A 13,985-nucleotide genomic window follows, 5' to 3' on the forward strand; every position below is an offset into this window, starting at 1 on the left:
AAAAAACGTCACACAGAAACTCATATGCAGGTGTCATTTTCCTACGCGGACCAGCAGGAGAGCACTGTAAATGATCCTTCATCGAGCAACAACTCTCCTCCATCTTCCAGAGTAAAAGTCAAAGCAGAGAAACCTGTGTTCATCAACGCCAACTCTCACACCAGCCTGATGAGAGTATTCCAAGAAATTGGAAAGCAAGTTTCCATCAGTAAATATGTGAATGGTGGGAAGCGTCAGTGGGTGGCAGTCACTTGCGACGGACTGCCATTCACAGTTGGCAAGCGGGTTCTTAAAGAAACATTCACATGCCAAGAGAGTGGACAAGCCCTCTTCCCGCGGAACGCATACATCAGGCACTGCCATGATAATGAACGATTCACAGACACCCCAGAGGGTGATCTTCCCTATGTCCGTAAATTTGATTGGCTCCTTCTGAGAATAGGACATGGGCATTTCGAGATGAATATGGTCTGGTCCTTCTTTTCGCTGAACTGGGAGATATGTGTAAAGGACCTCGCCAAGTGCATGGGTTTTTGCTCACCTTCAGGAGAGTCGCAGACAAGTTCAGTAAACTAGAATGACCAGTGAAAAATGAAAAAGACAAAATATTGTAATTGTAATTCAGCACTGCAGTTATGTTTCTCGACTGGTGTGAAAGCAGTCTAAGATATCAATGTTCAATGAAACCTACTTCTCAGTGGCAAATACACAAATAAATTCTAATTTCCTATCTGAATGCATTTGACGCCAAGGAGTAATAACCCTTTATTCAAATTCATGAAATTCTTCCGTTGAGATGTTTTCATTGCAACTGATTGACAAATTGCCCTACACATGTACATCGACATAAATAAGCACTGAATTGATCAGTGTTTTAGTAGTAGCCATGATAAAAAATATCATGGGCATACGTACTCCAGTGATTCAAACCTACGACCTCCTGATCTCCGGACAGGCATCATCTATCTCCACTAGATCACCGAGCTTTCGCCCGACAGCAAGCGTTGGTTCTAATCCTTATAACATGCAGCAGGTATTGCGTAATTATTCAAATTCATGAAATTCTTCCGTCGACATGTTTCCATTGCAACCGATTGACAAACTGCCCTACATCGACGTAAATAAGCTCTGACTTGATTAGTGTTTTAGTAGACACCATGATAATACCCGCTGCATGCTACTGTATACACATTTTATGTTAAATCCACACCATTTTTTACATACACTTGTACCTGGAATTACTTTCCCTGCCTTGAATGATAACTTAAAGATAAAAGAGCAAATCTTTAGCTGTTCGTCATGACTTTGTGGAGGTTCCATTCATTAACTTGGAGTTGATGAAGTTTTCTAGCTGGGTGAGTTGTCTGTGAAGCTCCTCTTCATCGCCATTGTTAGTGATGATGAAATCCCACTCCACGCCTTCATCTAGGCCACACTCTGTTTCGCTGTCATCGACACCTGTGAGATGAAACAAAGCAGAAAAGTTTATTCTACACTGCACAACACTCTTGAGATTGAAGTTAACATACACGTAGCCCTACATTTTGCTACGTTGCAGCTAAATTTCACAAACTAAGACTTCGTGTACACTGCATTCCCAGTATAACAGATATGGTTATAACGAAATTCAGATTACAATGAAGTTAAAATTCAGGCTGCAACATTATCCACTCTATGTTTGTTTGTTTGTTGGTTTTAATTGTTCATTTGAAAGGACATTAGTTTGTTACAAGTGGTGCTTTTCCATCCAGTCTGTGAAATTAATCAAAGAAGTTTACCATAAAACCAGAAATTTTTCTGTGCACGAAACTCTTGCAAATTGTGCAAAGGGGTCAAGATTTTTATGAAAGTAAAGTGCATGCAAAAGTGTTTGTTTATAAAATGCATTGAATACCAGTGGTGATCCACAAAAGTTTCATGCCGCGCCACACTAATGTACCTGCTTTGAAAACATATCCCCTTGAAGCTCTCACAGTCTCCTCAGCCTGCACTCTGACGAGCAGGGTCCTGCTTTCGTAAGTGTGCTTGAAGTAGGCCACATCAGTCTGTCGCCGTGCATCGCTGATTAGCCACACCTACAATTACAGGCGGTGAAAAAAGTAACTCAGTCCAATGTAAAGTACATTTTACAGGATGACATGCATCAGTTCATTATTTACTTAAATGTATACACAAATATTGATACCTGATAGTCCAAAGTATTCTACCACCCTGGCAATAATATGTGCCATATTTGGTGACAAATTTGATGATGTACTTTCCAGGTGAAAATAAAATGTTTAAATTAGCTCGTATTTTAGTCCCCAAATGGGAACTGAGGACAGCACTTGTACATCTGGATCTGCTATGAACAAACTTGAAACTACAATCAACAACGTACTCTGGAGAAGATATTCTGTAGAAGAAGATTGTAAAGATTCCTCGATTTCATGGCTCTGCCCCCATCCCCCAGCCCCCCCCCCCCCCCCCCCCCCCCATTTGAAAAAAAAAAACAGATGTCCTACTAGTTACTCTAGGGATGATACCTGACAAGCATGGTGAAAATCCTTTTATGGGGTTTCCACAAAGAAGTTGAAAATGTATAAAGTTTACACATGACTAACAAACTATGGAAAACGCATGATGGATGATAATTGATTGCAATACAATGTAGCTTGCCCAAGACTGACACTGCTACACACATCCATAACTATGCTGTGTAGCTATGTAGCAGACATTACATGGATGTGGGTAAAATTACACGATAGGACCTTAAAATCATTAAAAAAAAAATAATAATCTGTACATCAGCAGAGCATGACTGTTCTGTACAGCATGACTTAATAAGTTTTCTTACCTGATAAGTGACATTCCTGACTGTCCACAGGCATACTTGTCAACAAATTATGCCAGATAATTGATAAATGAACTGTGAACAATCACACTAGAACCAAAGAGAACATGTTAATATTGCAACAAAAAACTTACACACTCTTCACTGAAACCATTGTACTTGTCTACCTGCCATGTTAGGTCTAACAGGCGTTTACCTTAAACTGAGATGGCACATCTTCAGTAGCAAGACAGCAGAATACAGCGGGATCCTCTCGTCTCTTGCTCTCTCCCCAGACCACCATGTCCTGCCTGTAACGCTCCTTGTACGACGATGCCGTCAGGAGCTTCTCATAGTCAAGATTGTGAATCTGTTGTGTAGAGAATGAAACATCCACTCTGAAATGGTAAGACTTTGACAGGTTATCATACAATTATTAACAGTGGTCTGACAAACCTATAGTTTCACTTATGCTTGTGAGTGCGAATAGCATTGCTTTCCTAGAAGACCCCATCTTATGTCAGCGCAAAGCTACATCGTACATAGTATCCATTTTTAAACCAAGGTGATGAGGGCAAACAATAAACAACACATCACAGGTTACTTGTGCCACATACAATTCAACTTGTCTGCGCCTTTGAGTGTTTTTAAAAACAGATATATGGTGCTAATACAAATGCTGTGGATCACCATCAACTTCAAAACCTCCTGTTCAAAAGTCCACAGATTACCCATTAGCTCAGGGTGCTACAAATGCACTTGCATGAAAGCCCGGGGGAATTAGAACTCTCTGGTGGTTAAATCATTAGGCCCTTGACTGATACAATTACAGGACCCTTGCCAAATACCTGTGGCGGCAAGTGAATAAAATGTCCATTGTAGTGCCTGGAAGCTTGATAATGCAATGGTACCGACATTATAAAACCAAAAATTATGCACAAACAACAAGTGTAACTTGATCAGAATTAACACAAGAGTGCTCCTACACTGCAATGAACCTTGCAGATTTGGGCTTAATATCCATTTTAGCTAAGAACAACTCTTAACCCATTCAGGACAGACTGATTTTGCTACAACGCGCATTTCCCACAGACACCTGCCCGAGTATACTCAGGACTCGTCCTCAATGGGTTAACAAATCAGCCAGCAGGAAGGGTTGAGTGGCAAATACAACTTGCACTTGAAAATCCAAAATTCTGACAGAAAATAATACAGCTGGTCATCATGAATTCATTCCAGCCACCCGATCTGCAATACTTGGAAAGTATGTGTGCCGGTACCAAAAGTTATCCGCCAAAATTTTCAGATAATGCAAAACCTATAGAGGACCCCAGTACTGGGAATTGTATCATTGACTATTAAAAGTCTAATAACCTGTTCCATACGGGAATCTGGTGGCCTGCGGATCAAGTCTATGGACATTTCAGAATTCAGTGTGGAATGGGTTAATACACTGTTACCTCCACCAAGGTTGTCAGGCTTTATATGCCAGTATTTGTTTGTCTATAAGAAGTATTGTTCAAAATGTAGAATCAGATTTTGATAAAAGACTCAGGATAGACTTACTGAGATAAAAGAGGGAAAAAAGAACTCAAAATTAGTTTTGGACATTGAACCAGCTCATGAACCATTTCTACAATTTTTCTAAAGAGTGCATGCACTTCCATGGCATTACTAACCCTAAGACCCTGACAGAGGTTTGAATTCTCTAGATGCTTCTTTATGATATTCTGTTCATATCTCTCGACTTCTAGCCAATGTCTACATATAAATTTATACTTGGTCTGTAAAGACATTCATCAAATTATCCTCTTACACCCTCAATTACAAAAACTGAGTTATCCAGCTTGTTGCACAAATCACTCTAAGGGAACCTATCAAAGCACTCACAGAACTTGACAAAGACGGGCTGTAACTATCCACTTTAAGACTTGGCACTGTTATGAAACCAGAATAGATCTTAGATTGTTTCAATACTAATTTTCCACGGATATATTTTGAAAGAAAGAAGAAAAGTACATACCTTGGCATACTGGCGTTTCAAAGGAGCAGAGAGAGTGAGAATCCTGCAGACATTAACTCCTATTCTGCAATGACAAATTTACAACATATTTACACCATTGGGAAATCACCATTCAATCAATTGGACTACTGTACGAGCTGAAATTTTCGCGGTGGTTTTATTTTTGCGAATTTCGCGAATCGCCTTTGAATCGCGAAAATAACAACGCGCAAATAACTAAGTTCAGTTAGACCCTCGCAACCGCGAAATTAACAACACGCGAAAATGTCCTCGAAGTACCAATTCGCGAAAATATCTGTACGCGAAAATTTCAGCTCGTACAGTATATTTCAATGCAGAATAACTTTCCTGGCTATTTAATTTCACTTCCACATTTAAACGATATTCATGAAGAGGAAGAGAGATTTGTGGTAAAAATACCATGTGCATGTAGTCTGTGACAGGACTGTTGTTCAGCAAAAGAAAACCCTAGAAAAAGGAGAGTGGAGGAGGGAAGCGACACAGAGAAAGTATAAGCAAGGCAAATGGTGACGGTCAAACAAACATTCATGAATTTGTGTCAATTTGTGGGTAAAAAACAAACAAGCTGGTTTTCATAGGAGACCATAAAGAGCATATTTAACCTTATATGGCACATGGTGTATTAACTATATCTAACTCTATTTCTTTTTTAAACAACTCAATAAAACAAAAACTTTCCCTGACATATCCATTAATCTACACTGACTCAATTCTCCCACTGGACACTTTTGGACAGTTAAAGGTGACAAGGGTTTTTTGTTGTTGTTGTTGTTGTTGTTGTTGTTGTTTTGGGGTTTTTTTGTTTTTTGTTTTTTGTTTTTTACAGTTTGAACTTGAGCACAGATTATTTATTGATTGCCGCTTACAAAAGTTTAGCACACTTGTCATTGTAAGTCTTCACTGCAGTTACAGACTTGTATCAATATTTACACTGTAGCACAATGAATATGAATACAATGAATTTTATATTTTCTTCTCCAATGTGTACTTACACATTTAGAACTATATATAATCACATATGATGTTCTACAATATGATTAAAATCAGATCTGCTGCAACATGGATCAACACTAAGCATGACTTCCACTATCCCAACGTCTTGGGAGTTTTACCTTTTGTTCAAAATGGATGTAACAAAGTCTTTGCCAGATTTGCGCTTGCCACTGAAAACAACCACAACTGTTGGATCTGTTGACGCCAAGGCCATTTTTACTTCATGGAAAGTACAGCTGTAGCTAAGCTCCTCCCCTGAAAGAAACAAAAGAACACACTGACTCTGATTAGTAGAACATTTTTATAGAAGAGTGGCCAGAGTCAGATTACAGGTCAAATACCAGTTGAGCTCAAATGCACACTACTAGCATCATGCCTAGCGAACACACACCATCTGCTGAAATTATCCAGCCACTCTGATGGAAACCTAGAATCTAATCCTCCTGCTATAATGAGAGGGCCTCATTGCTAGACACTCATAAAATTAGAGGTGGGCTATAGAGGGTGACATTTTCAGAACATGCTCATCACACCTTAGTTTGATGACTTTTTGCCTACTGACACCATTTTTGAAAAAAAGAACGAAAAAAATGCAAAATCCGGGGTGCCCCGGCCGAAATCGTAAAAAATCCAAGATGGCCGCCGTTTCGGCTTTAAAAAGACATTTTTAGCCATAACTCGGCTATTTTTTGGTCTATTGTGATGATTTTGGTGTCTAACCCCATGTTTTAGGGGTCAAGGAAATGGATTATCATGATAATTTTAGTGTAAAACCTAAGCTTCTACATGAAACTAACCTTTTCCCCATATTTAGGGTTAAATTTCCTTCGCCTTTACCCCTACCCCAACCGCCATTTTTTGCACTTTTTTTCCGTATTTTTTTCAAGTCATGTTAACTACCATACTCTTAATAACAAGTTCTAGCAATCTGTTTTTTTTGTTTGTTTTTTTTTTTTTTGTTTTTTTTTTTTTTTTTACTACCGACAATACAGCAACAAATATACAAAATAACTTACGGTATACATGTATGTGTCATGCCAATACTGGTCATGTGGCTGGTGCATTCAGAATGCATGGTGACTGTGGAACCAGTATTGTACTGTATCTGCTTTATAGTGTCCATTAACATTTTGGTCCTAAGACCTTTAACAATATAAATAAATAGATATGATAATAAATATTCCTTCTCCTTTACCCTACCCCAACCGCCATTTTTTTTTGCACTTTTTTCCGTATTTTTTTCAAGTCATTTTAACTACCGTACTCTTAATAACAAGTTCTAGCTATCAATGTGGTGTTTTCTTGCAACAATACAGCAAGAACTATACAAATAACTTACATTATACGTGGTTTACATATGTGTCATGCACTACAGGTCTGAATACCAAATGTTTATCAGCACTACAAAGCAGATACAGTATAAGCACTGGCTTCTGTTACAATGTACCATACATCCTGAATGCACAAGCCACACTATACCGATATGTGCATGACACATATATGTAAACCATATATAATGTAAGTTATTTGTTATTATTTATTATTATATTTATTTATTTATATTGTTAAATGTCTTATGACCAAAATGTTAATGGACACTACAAAGCAGATACAGTATTTGATACTGGTTCCACAGTTACCGTGCATTCTGAATGCACCAGCCACATACCAGTATTAGCATGACACATACATGTATACCGTAAGTTATTTGTATACTTCTTGCTGTATTGTCGGTAGTAAAAAAAAACAAAAACAAAAACAAAAAAAAAAAAAAACAGATTGCTAGAACTTGTTATCAAAAGTATGGTAGTTAACATGACTTGAAAAAAATGCGGAAAAAAAGGCAAAAAAATGGCGGTTGGGGTAGGGGTAAAGGAGAAGGAAATTCAACCCTAAATGTGGGAAAAAGGTTAGTTTCATGTAGAAGCTTAGGTTTTACACTAAAATTATCATGATATTCCATTTCCTTGACCCCTAAAACATGGGGTTAGACACCAAAACCATCACAATAGACCAAAAAATAGCCGAGTTGTGGCCAAAAATGTCTTTTTAAAGCCAAAACGGCGGCCATCTTGGATTTTTTACGATTTCGGCCGGGGCACCCCGGATCTTGCATTTTTTTCGTTCTTTTTTTCAAAAATGGTGTCAGTAGGCAAAAAGTCATCAAACTAAGGTGTGATGAGCATGTTCTGAATATATGACCTAAAATTGACCCTCTATAGCCCACCTCTAATAAAATCAAATGCGAGTCCTCTAAATCACATGCAACTTTGCATGTAATTGCAAGTCCATTGCTGACAGAACTTTCATTTGATTTTATACACGAATATCAAATGCAACTTTGCATAATTTTGAGCGAATTGTAACGCTATGCAAAGTTGCAAGCGATATATCCAAAGTTGAATGTACACACCTAAGTCGAATAATCACCTAACTCAAAAGGTCTTTTCAAGTCCTCTTGTCTTTATTTTATATTGATTCTAATTCCTTACAAGTCATATTTTCTCTAAGTTGAAGCTATTTCTTCAGTCCAAGTAGACTCAACTTTATAGGCAAGCTTGACTGTACTTGCATTTGATGTGAAGTTGCTGTGAATGGCATGACAAATTTCAAGCAATGGCATAGGCCCATACCAGAAGAGTTAACTACTGTACAAGTCAGCATGCATACCCCGACAATTCACTACATTTTTGCCCCCCGCAAAGGCCAAGACTTCACTGGCGTCAGTGGGACTGGTGTCAGTGGGAACAGCAGAACCTGGTACTCCAGCACAGGAGTAGGCAGGTGACATGATCTGTCTTCCCTAAATCTTACCCTCTTATTTCCTGTAATCAATTGGTATAAAATTCACGTAAATACGATATTAAATAATGGTAAATAAAACAAGGTTCTGGGCCTTTATTATTTTGCAGGTTTTGTATCTAAATTTAAGTTGCCCACCCGACAGAGCTCCATTGAAATAAAAAGGATGATACAGTTTTGGTCGAGATGGGGTTTGAAGTTTCCAACATTTTGGATAACGGTTTTTTGAGATGATGAGAAAACTCGAAAGAGCACATAATTCTAGGAGGAATTCAATGTTTACTTGATGAGAACTGGTTTTGAAATGGCTTTCATATCCAAACCAAAGCAAATCCTAATAAAAGATTTGACAAACCTTTTATTGTGATCGCTTTGTTTTACTTTTTTTATATATCTCAGCCATTTCAGAACCAATTTTCAGCAAATAATCTTTGAATTTGAATCTTAAAATTTTTCAAAGTGATTTCTCAGTACGAGTATCTCACAAAGAGTTGGATACCACCTCTCACCTCAATCAATACTATACCGGGTAATAAATTAGTCTTTTGATCCCTTTTTAACAATTAGCACTTGGCAAAGTTTGATTTAACAGTTTTTCAATAATTTTATTATTCATGGCCACAGTTGCATCTGATGACATTGTAGAGAAGCTGAAACATTTGAGAACATTATTCTGCAATGTTTAAATTAACCCAGAATATCAGTAGACTGATCAACAGTCAATTTGAGGTCAAAACTGTGTATGGCCCCAAAACCTTTGGATCATGTAGATTGCTAGACAGAAAAATCAGTCTGTCCAGAGGAGAGGTTTTTTGTGCTTTCTTTTTTTTTAGGCATGACTTTTACAGCTCTGATCTCCTCCATAGGCGTAGATAGGAGGCGATTCCGTGAAGCCAGACTTATACCCCTTTCCCGCTGAAGAAAATCTTCCCCGGGGGCACCTGGGGGCACCCGGGGAACCCCGCAGTGTGAAAGGTCACTCGGTTGAAACCTAGGGGAAGCCTAGGTGAAACACCGATGAAATTTTGGGCAATTTTTACCCGAGAAGCGTCCTGGGTAAACACCGATGGTTCAACGGGAAATCACCCGGTGGTTCACCGAGAGCGCCCAGCGTGAAAGGTTGTCTCGGTGAAACACCGGGGAAAATATGCAGATTATGTCAAAGGTCATGTCTTGTTTCTGGTCATGCACACGTTTTCAGCTAGCTAGCGCGCACTCGACTCGACCTCCCAAATCCACACGTACAGGGTACACTTTGTACTAGTAATTCGTGTTTGTAAACATACACACGACACCACATACAAGCTATGTCGTTATGTGTGCAATATGTGGCGTTCACAGTGCGACAGCATTGTTTTCCATCGTGCTGTGCATTGTATTGTTTAATTAGCACGCCGTGTATACAAAGCTGATATAGGTTTACAATGTACTTGATCGCTTTGTTTGATGCTTCCTCCTTCTTCGTCTTCCTCTAGTGTCTAGCTCTTAACTCTTCCAGTAAAGTCTGATAGTGATACAGTCCGCCTCTTGCTTGATTTTTTCGTATTTTGTGCTTTTCTCGTCAAGTGCTGGGTTTACAGTGTGCAGGAGAAATCCGTTGACGTTTTGTACTGTTGAAATTTGAGGGAATTTTGCAAATGGCTGGAGCGTGGACCAAAGACGAAGAGAGATTGTTACTTCAATTACGTAGCGAGGCAGCAGTGAACGAAGAACTGAGCGGGACGTCGGCTGACGCTGGCACCGCGTACGAGTCCCTCCTCCGAAAACTTGCTGAACATGGGATCGAAAAAACCAAATCGCAGATGCACAACAAACTCAAGTACATAAGATCACCCACGTTGCGAGCAGAAAACCCGTCTAGGGGAAAGTTTCACCGAGAGCAGTGTGAAACGACGGCACTGAAACTTTCACCGAGACGGGCAGCGGGAAAGGGGTAATAGTTTCCCTGGAACATATCCCCGACAACGAGATACAGACTGATCTTGGTCAAGTGGATTGCCCGTCTACCTAACCCGGAGTGCCCCTTAACCCAGTTATAAGTATAACTTAAAGTTATACTTAAATATATTACTTTGCATTCGGGCTGGTCGCAGTTACCATGCTTCAACCATACATAACAAGTTCGTACAACATACTGTATGCTATAGAACTTCTAGCACATGCCTTCTACTTCTTCTGTATTATCTACTTCTACTTCGGTACTCGACAGGATCCATCACTCTGAATGTAGCGTCAAGGGGATTAGTGAGAGTCCTGTGCAGTGCAGACAGACGGTGCTTATAAGGTGCAAGTAAAAAAAGGCCACATCATTTACTGTATACGCTATAATTTTCGCGTACATAAATTTTCGCAAATTGCCTCTGTCACACATTTTCGCGATTGGGGAACCACAGAAAATATGAAGTGGCAAAGAAAGTGTGAATTTTCAACTTACTAGCAAATAAGAATGATACTAGTTATACACTGCATGAAAAAAAACTTACCAAACTCTGCGAACTAGTAAGTTAGAATTCAACATTTTTGAAGTGGTTAAGTCCATCGCGCGAGATTTCTGACGAGTGGTACCAGGGGTTGCGATAATGGATTGGCTCTACATTATTCATACGTAGACGTGGACTAGCCCTACCGCCCCAGACGCTGAATACGCTGTGCTGTGCGAATGCTACTTACAGCGACTGGGCTGTGTATACTAGTTAGTAGTTAGACGTGGACGTGCTATATGTACGTAAACAAGCTTAGCCAGTATGGTCTGTTCGGTAAGCCGTGATATGGTATACTAGTACTGAAATGTTTGTATCATCAAGGCAAGGGATTCACTTTGGAAGGTAATATTTTCGCGTGTTGTTAATTTCGCGAATAGCTCCCGACTTGCGAAAATAAAACCCACGCGAAATATATAGCGTATACAGTAGTGGCTGAGTGATGTGACTTCTATTGATGTGGAAGCCATGATGCTGATTGGGAGCGCATTCCATGCCAGTATAGTCCAGGGGCGGATCTAGCTTTTTATAAAGGAGGGGGTGGGGGGGGGGGTGTCCCCCTCCCACAGTAGGGAGAATTTTTGAAAATCTGTGTGTGAAAATGGCGTTTTCTTGCATCTAAAACACCACTATTTTTGGTATAGAGGTCATTGCCATAAATAGAAAAAAATAAAATTACAAGTTAAAAAAAAAGATAAGATAAAAAAAAAATGGTCCCCGGATTTTTTTATTTCTTTGTTTTTATTTTATTTTATTTTTTATTTTTTTTTTTTTTGGGGGGGGGGGTTGCAACCCCCCCAACCCCCCCTCTAGATCCGCTTCTGTAGTCCTCGGGGGGAAAAAAAAAAAAGAGTTCTGGTGTAGCTGGGTTCAGGCAGGTATGGATTTAGATACATGTATTGGTACATTGTATCATCTGCTGTACTGGCTTAAAAAAAAAAAAAGTTTTTTTAATGATTAATGCTGAGCTACATCATAGCTATATAAGCACTGGATATCTTGTAAGTCATTGCCTTTATTTCACCCTCTCTACTCTTGTCCCTGTAACTGTGTGTCCAAGTCCAAGTTCAATTTTTTTCCCCATTATTCAATCCCTTATTCTGTTTACATACATTTTTTTTAAACATCCGTCAGTGTGCTGCATCCCCCCCCCCCCCACAATTATCATTTCATCTCCGCATACTGTATGTATATATTGTACATAGTTTTCAGGCTGAAATTTTCAGTCTTGTGTACCTCATGCCTCTTGATGCTGATTCTGTTTTTATATTTTTCTTCTTTCTTTCTTTTCAGAAATAGGAGGAATGATGACGGAATTGCGTCAAAAGCCACCAGAACCTATCATCAGTTTGTAATTTGTAAATACTAAACTTAGGAGTTTCTGCAATTTACAAGCATTGCTTCTCAGCAGGTCTTTTTTCCACCTGATGTCTAAATATGTTACGTCTCTTATCAGCTATCTGTCATGATTTTCAAATCATTGATTTTTGTCTTTTTGCCCAATATTACAATTTTGTACTTTGTTATTCTTGGTGGAATTGAATTTGTAAATAAATTGAAATTGAAATTGAAATTAAAATTAAAATTAAATCAAAATAAATTGAACTTACAAGTGTGGATGAATTTCTAGTGTTTGTGTAGGGCATGGGTGTCAAGAGATGGTCTGCATCGATGGCTACCTTGTTGTCCTTTATTTTGTAGATGTCGTATAGGGCCTACAAAATACAAATACAACCCCGACGGGATATTTCTTTGTCCATGTTATACTGCACAGCGCCTAACAAAAAGTTACTAATGTCATGTAATGACGACACCGAGGGGCAAATAAGTTGTGTTTAACTTTACGCCCACATCCAAGGTATGTAGAACCCCTATGTAGATTATATGTATGTTAGAGAAGCTAAGAAGCCTGGGAGCACATGGTCTCAGGTGGGGCGAAGGCATTGCCCACATGTAGGCCTACTTCAAAATACTACAGAAACAAAACTGTAAATTTTACAGTAGGCCTACCCAGTCTCATTCTCATTGCATCAATCTCACCCACACTGTCACTGATTTCGGCTAGAACTGCCTCCTGCCCCTATTTTTACTCCAGTACCATGTACCCTGGTCCCCCTGGGCTGGCCCTGGTCTAACAAGGTTACAGTACGAAAGTCAATCAGTCAGTCACAGAGATCATTGCCATTGACCTCACCTTTTGAACGTTTGAAGTTGAAATTGAATCAAGAATTGCATTAGGCCAGCTAGCTAGCTGGTAGGTTTACCTAGGCCCACAGGGAAACACCCTCCATATGTATTGATACTTCACTGTCTGCTGCTAAGTGCTATAGTATGTATTTTATACATCATCCGGCCCCACAAGCACTAGACGTCTACAATAAATAAATTTAAAAAAAAAAAAAAAAAAAAAAAACACGTGCACTGCGCACGTAAAAGTGTAAAGCGTAAAAGTGCGGCTGAAACCGGGGGCTGAAATCAGTGCAATTGGAACCTAATTGAATCTAAGTTTAAGATATAGATCGGCTGGCGTTTGGCTTTATCTTACCTCCCTGCTTCACGAGATGTAAACAAACGAAAATTGCGCCAATTCCCGTAAAAAAGATCTTTGATGCTACCTGCACAGTGCCCGTGCCCGTCCCTGGGACCCTCGCCTCGCCGCCGGTCTCTCGAGTGTGAGTGTGTGCGACCACCGACCGGCGGCCCGGTACACCGGTACACCGGTACACCGTGCGGATGCTGCATACACGCTGCCTGCCCGCCCAGCGTTTGTCAGCTGCAATTTAGACGAGAGCCCTCTCTCGTCGTAAATGCAAGATACTAATGGCAACCTAACGTACACGCACCGGTGTTACTG

At 39.6% G+C, this 13,985-nt stretch overlaps 1 protein-coding gene across 1 annotated transcript; it reads right to left on the minus strand.

Annotated features, from left to right (window-relative positions):
• Nucleotides 1–1,202: 1,202 nt before the first annotated feature.
• On the minus strand, nt 1,203–6,063 carry LOC140230633 (phosphomevalonate kinase-like). The gene is made up of 5 exons (XM_072310772.1): nt 5,969–6,063; nt 4,836–4,899; nt 3,030–3,182; nt 1,940–2,075; nt 1,203–1,458 (listed from the first exon to the last, which is right to left on the minus strand). Exons 1-5 carry the CDS (start codon nt 6,061–6,063, stop codon nt 1,298–1,300), a joined length of 609 nt encoding a protein of 202 aa, XP_072166873.1. The 3' UTR covers nt 1,203–1,297.
• Between the last annotated feature and the right edge of the window lie 7,922 nt (nt 6,064–13,985).

Source organism: Diadema setosum, chromosome 7 (genome assembly GCF_964275005.1).
Source record: "Diadema setosum chromosome 7, eeDiaSeto1, whole genome shotgun sequence".
NCBI lineage: Eukaryota > Metazoa > Echinodermata > Echinoidea > Diadematoida > Diadematidae > Diadema > Diadema setosum.

Excerpts from the sequence above, each read along its gene's own strand:
- LOC140230633 (XM_072310772.1), bottom strand. The coding sequence starts at position 6,063 with ATGGCCTTGGCGTCAACAGATCCAACAGTTGTGGTTGTTTTCAGTGGC. Across the intron at positions 4,900-5,968 it reads ACATCCATTTTGAACAAAAG|AATAGGAGTTAATGTCTGCA; the intron begins GTAAAACTCCCA and ends TTGTCATTGCAG. Across the intron at positions 1,459-1,939 it reads GGGATATGTTTTCAAAGCAG|GTGTCGATGACAGCGAAACA; the intron begins GTACATTAGTGT and ends TTCATCTCACAG.